This window comes from Acanthaster planci, linkage group LG16 (genome assembly GCF_054643075.1).
Source record: "Acanthaster planci isolate LZ-2023a linkage group LG16, COTS_SCS, whole genome shotgun sequence".
Lineage (NCBI taxonomy): Eukaryota > Metazoa > Echinodermata > Asteroidea > Valvatida > Acanthasteridae > Acanthaster > Acanthaster planci.
The window spans coordinates 8,313,056-8,332,565 of NC_141792.1; the positions used below are offsets into that span (position 1 = coordinate 8,313,056).

Here is a 19,510-nt window from a genome sequence, read left to right on the forward strand (position 1 = left end):
CAAACCCATGGTCATCAGCTGAATTTTTCCGGGGGTAAAAGACTCGAGCGATCGGCATGCAGCCGACAAAACACGAACGTTGGAAAAAAGGGTCATTACCGTGTTATTTTCAAGCAGAGTGGTGATTTCACCATCAACCCCGTCCATGCTCCTCCTCGATGTAGTGATACTCCAATTCAACCTTTAGGAGATGATGTAATTAAATCTTAATTGCTTTTAAAATGTGCTCCACTTCGTACTGGTTTTACTCTATTCCACACATGCCTCGGCTTCTCCACCGTTCATTACTGGAGAAATGAAGGGTCTTTTCCCAACAAACAATAAAAATCGTGATGGCGTCCTCCATTGACACGCAAACTCTCTCAGTTGAAGTCCGTAAATTGCGTAAGAAATTACGCCAAATTGACAACTTAAATCGCCTGGACAGGCCACTTCTCCCCGAAGAAGAAGCAAAGGTGGGTTCTCAACTTTTAAAACCTTAGAATAGTTTCTTTTGCTGGGAGCAGAAACGAAGAATTAAACGGATTCGTTCCCCGTCATCAGGATTATCGAATATCGGAATAGGCCTACATGTAGGGCCTAATGTCAGGTCATGCTATTTCAGCGTCAACGACGTCAACAAAGCGTCAACAAAATATTCAAGCATTTTTATGCAAATTTTTATATTTACAATATTAGTAAGGCTCCTACATATCACATTCAATGTATTGCGTTATCGAAAATGATATTTGAGTGTGAAAATTCGAGCGACAAATTCGGGCCTGCTCGTCATTCTCGTATAGCCCGACCGGCCGCCATCTTGTTATTGCATGGACAGTAGAGTTAGAAAGATGGCGGCCTCCATACATGCCATACATTGCGAAAAATCGAGAAGTGTTGGGTGCATTGTCTGCCACACCACTACGACTTCTGGGGGTAATGACTGAATTAAATTCTTCAGTACTTTCCCTTCAAAGTTTGATTTTATTGGATTTTTTATCTGTGAAGGAGTACTTTACTGTAGCCTGTACTTAAAGCTTCTTTTGCCGCACTCTCTGTGTGTTGTGTGTATGGTGACTTTACTAAGTATGTATATTCATGGCTTTTGTCATGTTTGTTGTCTTATGCCAGTAACTTTATCACAACCATGACAACTTAACTCATCGGTTTCTGACAAAAATCAAAAGCCCTGCCTACTGTGATTGTAATCAGATTCATGAGTTTCACTTTACAGTATGTGTTGTACATCATACATGTACATTTGCAGTACAGGTATGAATCTTGTGAAAGATGTATAGTATGTACATGCATGTAAAGTAATAAAGCATTCATCTGCAAACATTGAGCTCCTACAATGTACGCTGTAAGTTCCTGTATGTATGTACGTACTTGTGAATGTTGAGACAGTGCTGTTTATCTTAGAACTCAGTTGGTGACAATGGAACACTCTTTGTGTAAATATGTAGAACTCACTCTAGCTCTTCTTGGAAGTCATGGATAAGTGTACATGCAATTGATTTGAGTCTCAAATTAATATTGCCGTTGAAATGCTTCTGACTTCATCTTTAATTGTGAAGCAGTCCCTCTCTGGCAGATTTTGGCATTGGATAGCTAAACAATTCATTGCAACTTACACTTAACAGTGCATTTTTGTGGAAATGCGGTTCTCTTTATCTCACAAGGACGAGAATGTAAAGAATAGGCCTACATGTACGTGTACTGTACTGAATGTCAGTTTGATGCACCTTTCTGACTGCTAAAACCTGGATCCAGAAATTTTTATGCAGTGTGTAAGATTTCAAAACAGACAGGATCAAAGAAGAAAAAAGATGTCTGCTGAAGCCACACTTCATGAAAATTGGCGATGTCTGCAAATTGAACAATTCTGCAATTCTGTGTTTCTTTTCATGCCAGTTTTGCAGCGGAGTCAATTTCAACCTGCTGCCATGGAACTGTTTGAGTTAGTAACCATTCTAGCCTCCATGGACTCTTGCAAGGAGTGGCTGCGATCCAAGGGCCTGCTGGCCACTCCTGGAGACCGACTGGGATGCGCCCAGTGCAGCGCCTGCATCACCAACGAGCACCAACGAGAGCAAGCTGCGGTGCAAGGGCTGCAGGAGGGAGCGCTCCATTCACATTGGCAGCGTGTTTGCCCAGAGCAACTTAAACCTGCACGTCCTCATCTCCCTGCTGTTCTTTTTCTGCAGCCGTGCCCCTATCCACTTCTTGAAGACCATCCTGAGCCACTCTATCTCCACACGGTCCATCATCAACTAGTTCACCTTCTACGACGAGATCTGCTTCGGGTGGCTTTTGGCATATCCAGTCTGGCTCGGTGGACCGGAGCTCATCATGGAAATCGACGTGTCTAAGCAGAAGGGGAAATGCAAGTTCAAAGATGGGGGTGGCAGTTCGCCAGCCCAGTGGTTATTTGGGGCCTGGGACCGATGTCTCTCAAAGGGTGTGGTGTGGTGCGTCGCCGACAAAAAGCGAGAAACACTCCTACCTCTGATCAAGGACCACGTCCTGCCGGGGACCATCATCTACTCGGACGGGGCGCCGAGGTTCAAAACCCTTCGGGAGGAGGGCTTCCACCATGATGCGGTCCAGGATCGCAAGTTTGTCACCTAGAACGACTATGGAGTGGATGTTCACATCAACAGTATCAGAGGGTGGTTATCCAACATCAAGGTTGAACTAAGGAGGATGAGGGGTTACCATGGCAGGAAATCTCCCCCGGCTTCTCGACGAAATGATGTACCGCCAACATCGAGGCAATGGTGACACAATGGACCTTCCGATTGAGGACATTAACAGTTGCTACCCTGTTGTGACTGAAGTCTAGTGAACATGCTTGACAGAGCAAGATTTTCTGTTTTCCTGTTTGCAAGTTAAAACATCCGTTATCATTTAAGAAAACAAGGTACCATGTCTCAACACCTACTGTACATGTACAATATACACATACATGTACATGTAGGTCTTCATGTGCACATACGAAACGCACATGTATCAGGTACACATGGGTAATTCCAGAAATTACAGGTCCAAAAGTGTGACATTTTTGTGTCCCTTTTACATCTGACCTTTGTTATTTGACATGGAATTATCACCAGAATTGATTTCAAGCTATTACTATTTGTTTGGCAGGCAATTTGCGTTCATTCATCACTCTTGGAAATTAGAAAATATGTTCTGTACTTACAAAATCGTACGTCTTATACAATGTATGCGACAGGGACGCGAAAAAAAATGGACCCCTCATTTCTGGAATTGCCCACATGTACAATGGACATAATGGTGCTGTATACAGTACATGTATTATGCATATTTGCATAATAAAAAAAAAGCAACAGTATTTTACATGTTAATAAAAAGAGAATACTATACTTGTTCTGTTTTTCGGGCCATTTGGGGCAGTGGGGGAAATTGCTCAAGTTTGTCAGGGCTTCGTTTGGCCTTTTTTGAGGGAGAGGAGTAAAGTACACGTACATGTACCATCTGTGGACTTTGAGTGCACTGAACACTGCCTACACGGACATTCTTAGCTCCAACTGCCAAAAGGGGGGGGCAGAAAGTCAATCATTTTACCATTTAAGTTACTGCATCAGAATCAAAGATTGCTTGAAGCCGCAGAAGTGACAAGGACAGCCAACCTGCCTGCCACAGGGGATAACTTACACATCCATAATAGCCTGCGTGGAAATTAGGTTAAGGATGATGGGAAAAAAATGCAGGATTTTTAATCAACCCTGGCTTCGGGATGAAACGAACTAAATGCCAACATCTTGATGATGGTTGCTTGAAGGATGATATGACAGTATATATTTGCTTGAGATGAAACAGGATGCTCTCCAGAGAGCCAAATCTTGTCTACATGTACCTACTGGTGTGCATGTATATGTGTATTATGTTTCACTGTTTACGAATAAAGTGTTCCGGTTATTGTTAAAAAAAAATAAGTGTTTTTTGTGTGTTACTAGCAGATACCGGTAGGTTAAGATTGAGATATGTGTACATACATTTGCGTGATGGAAGAATAATTCCAGTTAAGCATGATTTTTTTGGGGGGGGGTTGGAAGAGTCATGGAAGACAGCCTCTGAAACCAGTGTGGGTAATGGGCTGTGAGTGCAGTGAACACTATACTTATGGCTCCAACTGCACAAAACAGAAAAAAAAGGGTATGGAAATTACATTTCTTGCCAAAATGTCACTGTACATTCCAAAAACCAAGATATCATAATCGAGCAGGATTGTTTGATATTTGCAAGCATGTGATTTGGAGCAACAAAAACCACTTTAAACATATTAAAAAGGTGTGCCTTTGATTATGGTGTGAGCTTGTGAATTTTTGTTTGCAACATCCTGCCTAATGATGTACATGTACATGTACCTGTACCATACTTACGCGAAAGTGAACTTATACAAATTGGTGATGTCAGACCAAAATATTCATTCTGCAAATTCATAAAAGTTGAACACGTTTCGCCTTAAGCAAAAGTTTGCTGCAAATCTTCTCTGACATCAGATTTACTTCACTTTCACATTTGCCTGTAGTATGTATGAGTACTGTATTCAGTGGGAGAGGAAGGAGGGGGGGAAATGGCAGAAAACATGTTTTTGAAGTCAGTGCACCTGCCTTTGAGAAATTATACCACCACCATCCTTCATGTCCATCAGGCTTATTTATGCAAAAGTGCGTAATATCTGAAAGTGAAATCCCACTTTGTCCCCCACCCATGGATCTGTGTGTGTGCCGGCACTGTACTGTATATCACTGCTTAGTAAACTGTACAGTCAGTGACAGTGCTGGTGAGAAGTGGATTGGAAAAGTTAAAGATTAAATTGGTGCACATGCACACACATTGTACAAGGGTGTAGGCTGGGGAGGGGGTTGTGGGCGATGCAGAGGCACCTCCCTGCCAGCAGAAGGAAGTTCCACATGAGGTTTTCATATTTTTATTGTTTAACACCTAACAGCAGTGCGTTAGTTTATTATGGTGAAAGTACATGGGTTTTTGATACGCGATGACGAAACAGTGAAATACATGTAGTACATGTATGTAAATACATGTACACATATCTGGGGCAATCTGCTTTCCACGCGTGCACTTGCCTTCCTCGTTTAAATGCTGGAAGTTTGGAGTTCCGCTTTCTTGAAAATCACAACCCCCCCGGCCAAACCAGCCTACGCCCCTGTTGTACATGAATGCAATAATCTGTCCAACATTCAGGTTGCGAAAACTGCAAGCATTCGGTCGCTACTCCATGAGAAACTGGAAGAGCTTGCCACTGCAGAACAGCAAGAACTAAGTGACAGCCAGCTCAGCGGAACTGGAAGCAACGTGGCGTGGGATACCTCACAGGAATCCCCTCACCATGAAGCAAACGGACTGAATGAACAGATTGTGGACCATGAACACTCGGACAGTTTGGACGACATGAAGCGAACCTATCCTGATGAGGTGCTGGAGAAGTCAATTGTATTCAGCGCTGAAGGAGATGCCGGATCAGGGAAGAGCGAAGCGGGGAACGGCGAGAGTGCAACAGACGAGAACTCGCCGCCGAAGGTTCCGAGGCGAGATGAGAGGTCTGATGAGGGAGTAGAGCTGTGCAAAGCATCGACATCAACTCAAGAAAAAGTTTCATCATCAAAAGGTGAGAATTAACCCTTTTACCTTATGCTACGTTCTCGAGAGTGCTGTATGCACCCGTTAAAAAGGCCACATTAGGCTGTGCACTACAAATTGTCAGTGTGGGGCTCTGAAGGGCCAGACGAAACACGCCTGGAATGCAGTGAAGGAAGGGGCAGAGGGTGGAACAGCTTTCCCTTAAAATTACTACATGGGGTGTGTGAAAGGTTTTGAGAGGTAGAGATTGTCCCACGGAGAATGGATTGAATTGATTTATGCTACCTGTGTGACCCCCATCAGCAAATGTTGGGCAGTGAAATCCAAAGGGTTTCAGAGGTAAGACATGCAAATAGAAGTGTTTAGAAAAGGAAGCTTCAGAAATGGATTTTTATTCAAGTACAGTTGGACTAACTGCATTTGAAAATTCATTTAGCTTATCATTTAAGGTTATGCAGATACTGTTGTCTATTTTAATAGCAGATAAAATTTCCAGTAAATTTCCAGGTTTGAAAGAGCGCACCATGTTTATTCAATGTCTACTTCTAAAGTTGTCCAGGCTCTAGCCAGGATGTACAAAAGTTCTGTCTTGAACATTCTCACCATCAGTAAGAGTTGTACATGTAGGTCTGCACGTCATTTTCCCTTCTACAGTGTAGCCATTGCAGACTTGAATGTTGCACTTTATCCTCCAAAAGGGTTGCACAATCCATCCTTAGTAAGGGTTGCACGCTTGAACATACATGTAAATGCACACGTGTGTCTTCCCATGTAAGAGTTCCCGGTTTAAATGTTACTTTCTATGCTGTGCATTTACATATACATACATGTACAGTTGCAGGTTTGAACGTTGCATTCCATTTTTTTCTAGTTGTTACAGGCTTGAACGTTGCATTCTATTCAGTGTAAGAGTTGCAGGTTTAATTGTTGCATTTCATACAGGGAAAAGTAAAGGGAAGAGACGGACCACAGACAGTGAAGAGGGGGAATCCTGGGCCAAAGTCAAGTTTACTGTACAGGACCTAGAGGGCCACAATGATATCATCTGTGCAGTCTCCTGTGATGGATCAAGACTGCTCACTGGCAGGTACGAATAAAAGAGTAAGTTCTGTGCACAACTGTGTACGCCAGTGAGAGGTGTTGTCCAAAGTGCCCATGGTAATATTTGAAGCCCACACACTTGAAGCAACTCTGTGCATTTGAGTACTTTGGTGATTCATTTGTAGCCGTGACACCATGGTCAAGTACTGGGACTTGGACAAGGGCACGGAGCTGAGGAGTATGGGTGGCCACTCTGGAACCATCACGTCTGTCATTTTGCTTCCTGCAGACGAAAGCTCTGACTTGGGTGAGTGAAAACGCAGCTCGCACAGTAACTGACCTGAATGACTTGGCAGTTAAACCCTGTCAACGATCAATGTGGGGAATACCAGTGGTTGACTTTATCCCAGTTGCTGAACCGTGATCTCAGCTGCAGGGCTGCAGTCCCAGTTACTCATCCATGATTTATACTGCTAGGCTGCGATCCCAGCTGCTCACCCATGATCCCAGCTACTTTCTTAGAATCCTAGAAGTTTGCAGCTATGATTACAATGAGTGGCACACTACATTTGCCTTCATGCATTTCTAATTGGAGAGTCAAATCCGAAGTTTAACATTTTGGTGGCTGGCTGAAATGGACAGTCGTGAATCCACCAAAATGTTAAACAGCTTGTGGAGGGATTTAAATAGAGGTAAAACTACACATAAAATGGGTATAGGAGCAGATGGGAAGGCACAAGCAAGAAAAGTATCCACATGCACAGGCCGTAAGCAAATCCATTTCAAAGTAGTTGAACTGCTGAAATTTGCATGGAGACGTTAGAAAGCCAGAGACCTCGATCAGTTCACAGAGACAGTGCAGGGAGTCATCCTATTACCCTTTTGTCTTTGCATGTCCAATTGAACTGCATTTTCCCGTAGAGGAGTTTTGTTGGTGGAAAAAATTTGTGACAATCACTACAGATTTCCCCTCCATGTTTTGTCTACCAAGGAGTGAAGTTCCACATGGAAACTCCTGGATTGGAAAAGTGTTCTGTAATCAGGAAAATAAGTCTCCGACCTGTAAATTCAAGCCCTCTGTGAACCGGATTCTCCATTTAACCCTAACCCGACCAGACGCAGCATAGTGCTTCAGGTCAAAAGGTCTGATGGACTGGGCAATTAATAGCAGCTGAACAAACTGGCCATGTTGAGACAATGGGAGCTAGTCCCATTGAACAGTGCCACTATTGGATCTTGTGGTGACTGGCAGCCGCAGACTTCCAGGCTGTTTGGCCTTGGGGAGAGTTGACCTGTTGGATCTTACACCAGTGTACACTGGGCAGGCAAGCCAATTTGACAAGTGATGCAGTTTGATGTGTAATAAGGAATGATTCCACAGATTACCATCCCTACCTCTGAGACTGATCATCTACATATATCATGTCTATGTGCATTTTCAGAATTCTTGAAACATATTTACCTCTGTATTGTGATGATGCCCAGATTTTTATATTTCTGTCTTCATCACTTCTTTTTTCTCAGCTTCTTGCTACGATCTGCCTGTCAGTGACCGCATCGGGGTGACCGGATCAAAGGATTGTTACATCAAGGTGTGGTCCCTGGAAACCGGCCGAGCAGTGCATTCCGTCTACACCTACAACCCTGTGGAGTGCCTGGGGTACATTCCTGACAGAGCTCTCATCATATCTGGCTCAGGTATTGCAAACTCATTTCAGCATACAGAACATGAACTTACAGTTCATTTATGCTGGAAGGAACTTAACTGTTTATGGCATTTGTTGAGGGAACTTGTTTGCCTGTTTTATGTAACGATTTAGGGGCTTACATTTATCTGTTTGCCAATTTTTGCAACAGTCTTGCAGAATTTAAAGAACTTGTTTTCCAAAGCTTTGAAACTACATGTAGATGCAGTCTTGTACAACATTTGAAACTTGTTTGTGAAAGCAACAGTCTTGTGCAGTATTATGGAATGCATTTTAAGCTATGAGCCCCGAGCAGGACCAGAGAGGGCACAATTTTCCTTGCAGTGAAGACTCTCTTTGTTGGAACTGCACTTTGCTGGCTATGAAATGTTACAACTAAATAGTTGTGGCAAGTGACTTTTGTGTAGGATTGGAGGTAAGATTTTTTAATCCAAAGCCTCTTGTTGTATTAACCCCTTCACGGCGGGACGCGGCTAGAAACGCCGTAAAAATTGAGATCCTCAGCCCGCTTTTCAGCTGTTATTCTCGGTCCACGCTTGAGCGAACAATGGTAATTGGCCTTTGTGTGTAGCCTAGAAATGAAAAGACTGAATTTGCATCATAATCACCAGCTTCACAATAGTCCCCACTTTGAAAAGAGGCAACAGGAATGTGGAAGCGTGAGTAGAGCCGCATGCCACCAAACAATCAGCCTTTTCACTATGTAATTCAAAGCATGCAGAGCACGCAGGGCCACAAACCAAGAATTTGAGTTTTGGCAGGTGGCCTTCGTGGCCAAGGAGGCTGGAATTCTTGGAGTCAGCTTTCGGAAAGAAATTCAAAGGATTAAGAAACCAACTTTAAATGTGTTTACCCTCAGATGGAGGTAAGGTTGAACTCTGGGATATCAGGACCGGAAGTAGCGTATTCTCCACCATTGGACATGAAGATTCTGTTACATGTATTCACGTGAGTCTCAGTGTGAATCTTCAAAATCTGTGCAGTATCTCGATGTACTCTTTCAGTGATAAACACAGCAGAACTTATTCTGAAAAATGGACAACTTCGGAAAAAGCATTAACTCTCCCATTTCTCGCAATGAGTCGTTGGGAGGGGATGAACCAGACACTACATGTACGAATTTCATTCATTTCGTTGGTCAGGCCATATTACTGTGGCGCACATGGGAAAAACCAAAATACCAGAATGTAAAAAGTGATGCATTTTCTGTGATCTTAAAAAAAAACCAAAACCAGCCAGTTGTTCCTATCACAAATTGGCAAACGGTGCTGTTAAGAATCGTCCTGTCTCTAAGATTGAAAAGATACGTCACTACTGTCAAATTTAGAAGGCTGTCTATTTATACCGCAGTTCCATTTGATATTACTAATAGACAAGACAATGAAAAGTATCGTGTTTGCACTGACTGGCAGTGTGTTTTCTAAGCTCTAAAAGTAGCCTACTTGGCGTGGACTTTTTTTTTTGCAGATCAACAACACTGAAGTTTACACTGCATCCAGCGACGGCATCATCAAACTCTGGCATCTGAGGGACAACTCTCTCCACCCCACTTTTGTCTCGGAAAACATCTCCAGTACTTCCTCCAGCCACCTACTGGCCCGACGCCACATCCGGTCACTGGCTGTCCATGGTGACATCATCTACTACGGAGACGACGGGCTGAATGTCAAGGCGCTGGACTGGAAGAAAGGTACATATGCAGTGGAGAAATGGGTAGAGATGTTTTGCGCTGGCACCCTGCAGCATTGAGAGTTGCGTGGTTCTGGAAAAGAACTGGTTTACGTGACATTTTGAACAGTGTATAGTGTTGACCTTCAAGTTCTTCTTAGAACTGTCTAAAACTTCTCATGCACATGAAGACACCAGTTACGGGTACTCCTGTGAAGTGTCAGTTTTATTGAAGCAAAAGTTCTTGACACTGCCCACCTTCAGCAGAAGCACCCCCTCACCAGTTGAATAGAGCCATGTTTGTGGCAAGTGTTCAGTTTGTTGGTAGCGATGGGAATGCAGCACTTGCATTTCATAGTCGTTTGTGAACCAGCAATGTGCAGTTCCCACCAAGGGAACCTCCATTGCTAGGACAAATTGTCCCCTCTCTTAGTCCAGTTCAGGGTCCATAGAATACACTTTACCCTTTCACACATGGTTGTCCTATGCATTAAGCGGTGTTATTAATTAGAAAAGTTGATCACATATTTTAATGAACTTAGATAAAAAACAGAAAGCTTAAACAAATCACATGCTGCTTTCATTTCTCATCTATTTGTTTGTGGCCTGTGTTAGCCTTAGTTCACAAGCTCAAGAACCACACTGGGGACTTTGGAAGCACAGACGCCATGTGCTCAACCCAGGATTTATTGGTCTGCGCAGGGTATGATCTGGACAACGGCTGTGGTTACCTCAATGGTAAGATTGTATTGGCATGCGAAGAATATCCCATTCAGTTTTAATCTTGAACTATGCACACTTTTATCTTAAAATTTCACTTTCAAACTTTACTTTCTTTTTAAACAATGTGCAGCCTTTTTTTGGAGGGGGGTGTCATCCGCCATGTGTCATATTTCCTGACTGCAAGCCAGGAAAATTCATTCTATTAGAAATGATATTTTTTCTTCTCAAACTTCTGGAAATGTTATGTCATTTAAATATTTGACAATCATTTTCAGCATTTCATTTTGTTTTTCTGAACATAAGTCTGGCATCTTCCGGAAGAGGTCTACCTTGCCACACTGAATGACAGGGACATCAGCCGTGTTGTTGCCATAGGCCAGACGCAGACAAAAGAGGGTGCTCTGCGCCTCATCACTGGAGGACAAGAGCTGAGAGTGTGGGACAGAATCCCCAGAAAGCGATACAGGTGCAATTGATAGAAAGGACTATAAGATTTCACTGGCCAAAAAGAAGAAATTTGAAAAGTATGTTGTTATGGATTTGAGACGAAAACCTTGCATGTTTGCAGTGTTCATAATTTTATGTCTAGCGGTCTTGCCTACAGACTTCATTCACAGGGAAGCCATTTTTGATCTTATTCACTGTATCTGTTTGATGGATTGTTAACTGTTGATTAGGATGATACCGAAGTATTTTATGATTGGCATGCATCTGGGCCTCCCTTTGAATATTTTTGCAAATTTGGCTTAAAACAGGTATGCTTAACCACTTGCTGCCGGGGGCAGTTATCAATGTTGCTGATACTGGTCCGGGATAATTTTCATTTTTTTCTTTTTTCAAAATAATTTTAAAATTCCTATCTTCATTTACTAGACACTTAAAAACATGTGAAGGACTGTCTGGTGTCCACTCTAGCCTGACAGACAAAATCTATTGATGCCTGAGTATATCAGCCAGGCCTGCAGCCTTGTAAAAAGAGCCCAGATTGTGCGGTGTTATATAAGTTTCATTTGTTCACGAACCTGGCTCAGTGCGCTGCTGACCTCTTTTCAATAGGGGCCAGATTAGCATGCAGCAGTGCGGTGTGGCCCCGGAGACCCCGGCCACACATATAAAGCATACCTGTCCGGAATCCTCGGTAGGAAGTGGTTAATCACATTATTTGTTATTACATCAGAGTAGGCAGGTACTAATTTGTCGTGAAATTTCATTGTACATGTATTATTTTCATTTCTACTCTCACCTTTCAATAACCTTAGCAAAACTTTCCCAAATTTTCTCGTAAAACATGTTCTGAAAAGTGAAATCAAGAGGAAAATTAACCTAGACACAAAATATAAGACAGTTTACATGTATGTTTCTGTAATACACTTTACCCCCAAGCTTGAACTTCAGGTGTGTTTTAGGTGCCTGATAAATTTGTGGAAGTTGAACATACAAGATGTTTTAGGTATGTTTTTAACCACGCTACCTCAGCATAATAACATTTTATCAGACAAGGCCCGCATCTTAATCTGGAAATCTGAGTGGACAAGGCCAACATTTTAATCTGGAAATTTGAACAGACAAGGCCTACATTTTAATCTGGAAATTTGAATAGACAAGGCCAACATTTTAATCTTGATATTTGAATAGACAAGGCCAACATTTTAATCTGGAAATTTGAGAAGACAAGGCCAACATCTTAACCTGGAAATATGAAAAGACAAGGCCAACATTTTAATCTGGAAATTTGGGAAGACAAGGCCAACATCATGTGTGAGTGTGTAGGGTACTAAATTATTTTTAGTTTCATTAAATTTGTTTACATTTTCAATTTCTTTCATCAGTCCTCAAGATGCAGTTCCAGCAGAGTTCAACTACTCCTTCTCGGTCAAGGCTCAAGATTCCGACCTGGACTCGGACACCACGGATGCGAGTGACAGCGAACGGGGTGGGGCCAACCAGAGGCGTGGGCGGCGATGGTCAGAGGGGAGTGCGGGCTCAGCCAAACAGTCCTGGTGGTCATGGTGCACGCTGGTCTAGAGACACCCATGCCATCATCCGAGGTACGAAGGGGGGTGGGGCTAGAGGAGAGAGGGGGCAGGCGACCTTGGTAGGTGTGAACTTCTTTCACTACCTACAGCTCGTATTTTATACTTCATGTTGTATTTCGATTGCTGGGATTTGTGAAGTGAATTTAAAAGTTTGCAATACTGATTTAGGAATCATGAATATGAGTGTACAGTTATCAACAGTGACTTTTTATTGGACAAAATGTCCTGTCTTCCAAACCATTGAGCGTACTCAGCATTGGATGATGCTTTCTAAATGTATTGTACACTAACCAGTCAAACACTTGTTAGTTGCACTTTTTTTATCAAAAATGAGTACTGTCTTGTGTGATTAGTAGACACAGTTTGGTAGATTACATGCATTTAAAAAACTTCTTTATCTTGATTCTCGTCTCCAGAAACATTTAAACCCATGTCAGCTTCTTGTAGGTCTAGAGTTCAACTATTTTTGTGGTTTTGTCATTTTCATAATAGGTGTACATGAACTGGTCAGTCTGGTCCCGAGCCCTGGAAAGCTAAACTTAAGACACAGTAATACAGCATGGCTCTTTGTAGATAGGTTCTGCATTGGGACAGTGTATTGCAGGTAGTTATTTTATAAAATGTCGAATCTGATGCGTCTTGTTTTCACTCTATTTTTGACATTTTCCTTTTTTTTCTCGCACCTATCCATGTTTTACGGTGTAAATACAACTTTCAGGCTTGTGTTTCTCAGCAATCCTGATTTGTGAATTTGGATTGTAATCCATTACATTGGTTCTTTTTGAAAGAAGTAACAAACACTAGTCCGAGCAATCTATTTCTGTTTCAAACTTTTATTGTTTCCCAGAGATGCCAAAACAACAGAGTAAGGATCGAGTACTCCTGTCTATGAAATATAATCTATCTATGCCTTTTTTTACAGAATGAAAAATATCACAAACATAAATTACATAATAGTATGAAGTGCTTTGTTGTTGCTTGCCAACATTCAATTATTTCTGTCATTTTTTGAAAAGTGTGGTGTAATTTGTCTATTCGATCAGGTGACAAATCAAGTGATCTGTCTGGATGATCACACCTTTGGCATGAGATCCAATGTGTCCATGCTACAAGTTTGTAGCCAAAAAAGGTTTAAATGCATTGAAATGTTTGAATTGAGAATCCTTTTTTTTATAAAAAAAGAAACGAAAAAATGACCACACACATATGATGGTGTTAGAACTGTTTTCATTCCATAAGCCCTGACGCTTGCTGTGAACCCTTCATGTACAGATGTACAATGCTTTCCTGTGGTTGTGTCTACAGGATTCATTTCAAAAATGAAAAGGAAACGTGAGCAATGACAAAGTGGATCAAACCACTGAAAGTCGGTTGCCACATTCGTCCTGTCATTCAGTTACATCAGTGCGTTATTCAACCAAATACTATGGTCTATTTCAATTATACACATATTTCTCTTGTGCACAAGAGGTTGCCGACAATATTTTTTTTTTTTACAGAAGCAAAACCTATGTGGTAGACTGCCACTTCATTGTTTGAAAACCGCGTGGTGCACATACAATGAGGTAAAAATTGTGTTGTGAACACAGGAAATATGAAGTGACTGGATCGTGATGTGCAATGCCCGCTGCGCCCGCTCCAATTTTTCACGACATAGATTAAAGGCCGGTTCATACTTTGGGGCGAAAGCAAACACAAATTTTTGTGACGTCAGATCATGCACATTTGCAAAAAGTGTTGAACACTTTTCAACTCGAGTGATTTTCACAGCAAATGTTTGGTGATGTCACATTCTCTTTGCTTCAGCATTCGCCTGAAATATGAACCAGCCGTAACAACACATACTGCAGGCTTATTTTACAATTATATAAATTTAAGAAGCAAATTGAGTATCAGTTGGACTTTGTCCACAGCTTTCCACTTCCTCTCAACCTGTAGAGAAAGAAAACCCAAGAAATTGAAGTAATTCTTTCATTCAAACCAAAGTATCATTTATACAGCGCAAAATTTTCCAGCTTTCTTTTACCACACACATCGACATTGCGGAATTCAGTTTGCGGAGCAAAGTTTTGGTATTTACCCAGGGCTCCAGGTGTTGGTCTTGGCTGCTAAATGGAAATAACTTCCAAGTTTTGTTACAATTCTGCAACCGTTGCAGTCCCCCCCCCATTTTTTCCAGCACTGCCTCAAATTTATTTGGCTCAAAAATATGTACAACAGCATGCCAAATAATGCAAAATGTGCATGCTTGCCTATGTATGGCTGTTACGTAGAATTGCCAGCCGGTACCCCTGTAGACCTTTTTGTTCTGAAAACGTGCATATTTTCTGTCAAATTTTGGATGTATTTTTGTTGCCGGGTGGTTTTGACATATATAGGGGAGTCAATGGGGCAGGAGTCAAAGAATTAGGAAGTGGTTAAGTGCTGAGACCCTGGGCAAGTCACTTTTTACCCCTATAGGTACATGTACGTTCCCCTCTCTCCACCCAGGAGTCAAAGAGCCCCTATGAGGGTAGATACATGTATATGTATCTTGCTTATGGTCCCAATTCTGTGCTCATTGTTTTCATTCCTAATAATACCTGTACTAGGTTCCTTTTATAACAAGGTTATCTGCAAAGTGTAGAGGACCTAATGAGAATCGACTGTATTATTGTGACAGATGCAATGTTCCATTCTGAAATAATGCTTAGCAGCATAGGTGAACCTCAACTATTCGTACCCTGCCAGGCAGTAACTCACCCCTTTATCTTGGAGGTCTTCTTGACTGGTTTGGTCGCTTGCACCTCCATCTCTCTGGTGTCAGCGGCCATGTGTTGGTCCTCTACGTCTTGTGTTGTTGATGACGAGGATGCCTTGATGGCCTTCTTGATACTGGCAACCTGCCAACAAAGGTCACATGTTAGAGGTCACCCATTTCAATCGTTCACAATCCTCTCACGTGCCTACTGGTTGTGTAGAAAAGTGACATTTATGTGTCAAACTATGACTGCACTCTCCGAGATGAAAAATGTCACAGTTCTTTTTTCCTTCAACAAATTTTAAACTATTATGATAATGCACTGATCATGTTGTACGCTTTCTTTCTATCAGCTCCGTTTTTAATGAAGAATCGCCATTTCATCTTCAAGAAATGTTGGATCAATTGTAAGATGATACAACAGAGCCTTGGTGGGGTGCCAGGCAGTACAACCCTTGATTTGGGCTCAAAGCACTGTACTCAATGGCAAAGTGCAAACCAGAGCCAATATTGAGCAACTGAAGGCTGTACTGCCAAGTTCACATTTGTATATACAGAGTATACCTGGTGAACAGCATCAGCTAATGGCATGAACGACCAGGGTGCCCTTCATAGGCTGACATTAATGTTTTGTCTACTCGGCTGACACGTTTGCTTTGGCCAACTCTGCACGAATCCACTATCTCTACAAACCCACCTCCTGCTCGATCTGTTGTTTCGTCTTGACGCAGTGCTCCCTGTGCTTGTTGGCCCGCAAGATCTGATCCTCGATGTTACTCAGCACCGCCTCGCAGCCGTCACACCTGGAATGCAACACTGAGCGCTATAAACAAAACTCTAAATGACTCAGAAATTACGAAATCACACTTCCAGCTGCCACTGACCTGGAAGGCAATTGGCCGAATTGCGAGTTTCTTTGGGAAGGCAAACAAGGGGTCTTTGATCTGTCACCAGTTTTATAATCTAAAGATGTGTTTGTTCTTTGCTAGGTGTATATCTTTCCTTCCTTTTCTTCTAGTCTTCTTCCCTGTAGAACGCTTTCCTCTGCCATTCCTGGGGACTGAGCACCCACCATTCCTGTAAGACGTTGACTATTTCCGCCACCACCTCTGGCTTTGTGTCTCTGCCGATGGCATAGTCTATCTCTAGCTCCTGATTCTTCTGATCCAGCTTGCCACGAATCACATCTGCATATATGGTCTCAATGATTAAGTCCTGAACAAAATTGGGGGAAAAAAGATAAAGATAATGTATCGCAGTTCCTGTTGTGAAAACATCTGAAGAAAGAAATTGACAGAGTATAAAACATTCGTTTACTTTTTACTTCAAGAGCTAATTTCTGCAAAACATCAGTTGAGAAAATACGGCTTTTGAAACAAGGCTTTGCTCAGAGAGAGGTTTTGGGATTAGATATCGGTGCCTGGAGACGGGTTTGTGGTAGGTTTGTTTGGAAGCTTGAAAATGAGGCGGCCCAGATTTGCAGTGTGAACTATCAATTTATGCGGCACATGCTGTGTACTTCAACACATTACGCAGTGTTGTAGTGAAGCCCATCTCAAGGCCAGCGGTCCATCTTCTTGTACTTTCCACTGGACTCTGATCCTCCCGTACCTCGAGCTCTCTCACGTTCTTCATGTCCAACTCCTTCAGCAGCACCGGGTAGGGGATGTGCTTAGACTTGGCTGCCAGCGTCACCACTGTCAGGTGTCGCAACTTGTTGAGGGCCACAGGGGACAGCTGAGGAAACCGGTTGGAATTCTCTGCGGGGCAAAAAGACAGGAGAAAAATAAATGGGGGAGGGGGTAATTGTGTTTACTTGCAGCCATGAGACTGAATTGAGGACGCAGCTACAAAGTGGTCGAGGCGAAGCATGTAGAGGCAACTTTGGGCAGCTACCAGACGACCCATATTTGACCATGGAGCACAATCACAGATGTTGTTTTATGTGAACTTTTGTGGAGCGAGGAAAACCGGAGAACCTGGAGAAAAATTCTCCTGGCACAGGAGGGAAGCAACATATGTGTACATGTACAAGTATGGCCCCGGCTGGGAGTTAACCCCAGGCCCATAGAGCTTGCAGGCGAGCGCTTCACATACAAGCCTTCCATGCCGCCCAATTGATTGACTGGAGTTGAGAAGTAGTATGAGTTATCTCAAAGTGACCACTTGGACCTTAACCAATGACCTCAAACATGTTGATGATTTGTAATGCCCAAGTAATGGGCATTTTTTATGAACACAGATTTTGCTTCAGTGTTTCAAAGTTAGACCCCTCAACAGCCTTTATTTTATACTGTCTGAAACCTTACCCTTGTATTCTTGATATGTTCCATATGCAAAGAGGTTTAATGCAGCGAGGTAAGATGAATTTGGGCCATTTGCCAGCTGAAAATAAAAGAAATAGTTAACTTTGTTATTGTTAGGAACTTGAACAAAAGACCCACCAAAGATACACAGAGTTTGGGAAGAGACAGACTATACATCCTGTCTTTTTGGAGTACTGGCTATGTATTAATTTGCTCCAAGGAAAGTCATTACTTTGGCAATGACGTGTATATTCAGCGAGGTCTACCTTGACCAGGAAAATTTGCATTTCCACCCTGGTCCAAGGTAGGCAGGTTTGAGGCAGGAACTCTCAATCAATAAAAGTTGCAATCAAAATCTGGAAGTCCAAGACCATGACCAAGGGTCAAACCAACAATCTCGAGATCAGTCCCAAGACCGGAACCCAGCTCTGTGATCTACATGTACGACGCTGCAATGACACTATGGTATCAGAGTCTCTATTTCAATTTTTACCTTCAGGGCAATCATTTTTTCGTACCTCCTGAACGTTGGGCATCTCCAGCAGCTCGCCAAACACGTACACCCCGGGTGCCTCCAGGACCTGCTTGATGAGGGCCACCACGGCCGCACCCTTAGTGGACTTGGCCAGCAGGAGGTACTGCTCCAGGGGCTGGTGGGTGGAGCCCGCCTGGGGCGTGGCCTGGGCGTTGACATCCATGATGGAGCGTGTGGGAGGTTGAAGTGTTTTCATCTACAGTTTCCTACCGAAATGAAGGTCTATTTCACCACCAGATCGTTTTCAGTAATTGAATTCCTGGTACTGCAGAAAACAAAAATCTAAAATTTGAATAACAGAAAGCACAAGGAAACAGGCATGAACAGGAATGTCCCCGGTTTTAAGTACAGTTTGTCAGGTAGACATGATGAAATTTTCTCTCACTTTGCTGGCCGTTTATAATGAATCAGTTATTGGTGCCCGACAATAAAATCAACTCCTACAATTACTCAACTACATGTACACCGATCCACCTGTGTGACTAAAGATGCTAGTTTCTCCGAGGCTATTGTGTCTACAACAAAATAACACAACAAATACATCATGAGGTCATAAACATGATAAACATAATGAATCTAACAGCTGTTTTCATGTCCTAACACAGTTTACCGCTGAATTTTTGAGAAATTACAGCAACAGCATGGATTGTAAGATTAGGCTAAATTGACTTCTATGGCAGCTTCAAAATCTGCAGCACTATTGAAAGTTCCACATCAGAATCAAAGTCAGCCCATAACAAAGTTAACCTTTGTTCATTAAGTCTGTCAAAATGTCAAAATGATAGATTGAAAAAAAAGTCAAGCATAAAATTAGCCATAAGCATGATGAGTTAAAATTCAACAATAACAATTTTTAAACAGAGACTGGAAAAAATGTTTCATCCTGACTTCACTTTTCTCATCATATATCATCTCAATAAAACTCAGTCATTACAGAAATGCTGGAAAGACACAAATTTTGGACTAAGTAAGAAACATTTACCGATGTTGTTGGGAAATACCTAGAAAATTCTCTTTACTCCCGATACTAGAGTTTGTACCCAACTACTGAAGTGGAGTCAGGATATACGATGCAACATTTTTTCTCAGTGACTTTTTAATTTAAAAAAAAAAAGTGTCACTGTTGTGATGAAATGAGAAGATGA

General features: G+C 42.3%; 2 protein-coding genes across 4 annotated transcripts; one reads left to right on the forward strand and one right to left on the reverse strand.

The window, feature by feature from the left end:
• Positions 1–302: 302 nt before the first annotated feature.
• LOC110986525 (kinesin-like protein KIF21B) lies at positions 303–18,466 on the forward strand. 3 transcript variants are annotated; one of them, XM_022248450.2, is made up of 11 exons: positions 303–455; positions 5,215–5,638; positions 6,553–6,697; positions 6,837–6,958; positions 8,176–8,349; positions 9,217–9,305; positions 9,825–10,047; positions 10,641–10,763; positions 11,052–11,214; positions 12,578–12,796; positions 18,330–18,466. In XM_022248450.2, the coding sequence occupies exons 1-10, from the start codon at positions 333–335 to the stop codon at positions 12,771–12,773; spliced, it is 1,782 nt and encodes a 593-aa protein (XP_022104142.2). In that variant the 5' UTR covers positions 303–332; the 3' UTR covers positions 12,774–12,796; positions 18,330–18,466. The 3 variants fall into 3 exon arrangements, with proteins under 3 accessions (XP_022104142.2, XP_022104141.2, XP_022104140.2); XM_022248449.2 differs by lacking the exon at positions 18,330–18,466 and adding an exon at positions 13,277–13,991; XM_022248448.2 differs by lacking the exon at positions 18,330–18,466 and having other exon boundaries at positions 12,578–13,991.
• Positions 13,598–18,561, reverse strand: LOC110986526 (COP9 signalosome complex subunit 7b-like). Its single transcript, XM_087147138.1, has 7 exons — positions 18,349–18,561; positions 17,834–17,909; positions 17,136–17,284; positions 16,597–16,739; positions 16,222–16,327; positions 15,527–15,666; positions 13,598–14,716 (listed from the first exon to the last, which is right to left on the reverse strand). Exons 1-7 carry the CDS (start codon positions 18,559–18,561, stop codon positions 14,677–14,679), a joined length of 867 nt encoding a protein of 288 aa, XP_087003264.1. The 3' UTR covers positions 13,598–14,676.
• Positions 18,562–19,510: the final 949 nt, after the last annotated feature.

Coding starts and splice junctions, on each gene's coding strand:
- LOC110986526 (XM_087147138.1), bottom strand. CDS start 18,561: ATGAAAACACTTCAACCTCCCACACGCTCCATCATGGATGTCAACGCC. Junction 17,910..18,348: donor AGATGCCCAACGTTCAGGAG/GTACGAAAAAAT, acceptor TTTTATTTTCAG/CTGGCAAATGGCCCAAATTC. Junction 16,740..17,135: donor AGAACGTGAGAGAGCTCGAG/GTACGGGAGGAT, acceptor AATTTTGTTCAG/GACTTAATCATTGAGACCAT.
- LOC110986525 (XM_022248450.2), top strand. CDS start 333: ATGGCGTCCTCCATTGACACGCAAACTCTCTCAGTTGAAGTCCGTAAA. Junction 9,306..9,824: donor ATTCTGTTACATGTATTCAC/GTGAGTCTCAGT, acceptor TTTTTTTTGCAG/ATCAACAACACTGAAGTTTA. Junction 10,764..11,051: donor CGGCTGTGGTTACCTCAATG/GTAAGATTGTAT, acceptor TCTGAACATAAG/TCTGGCATCTTCCGGAAGAG.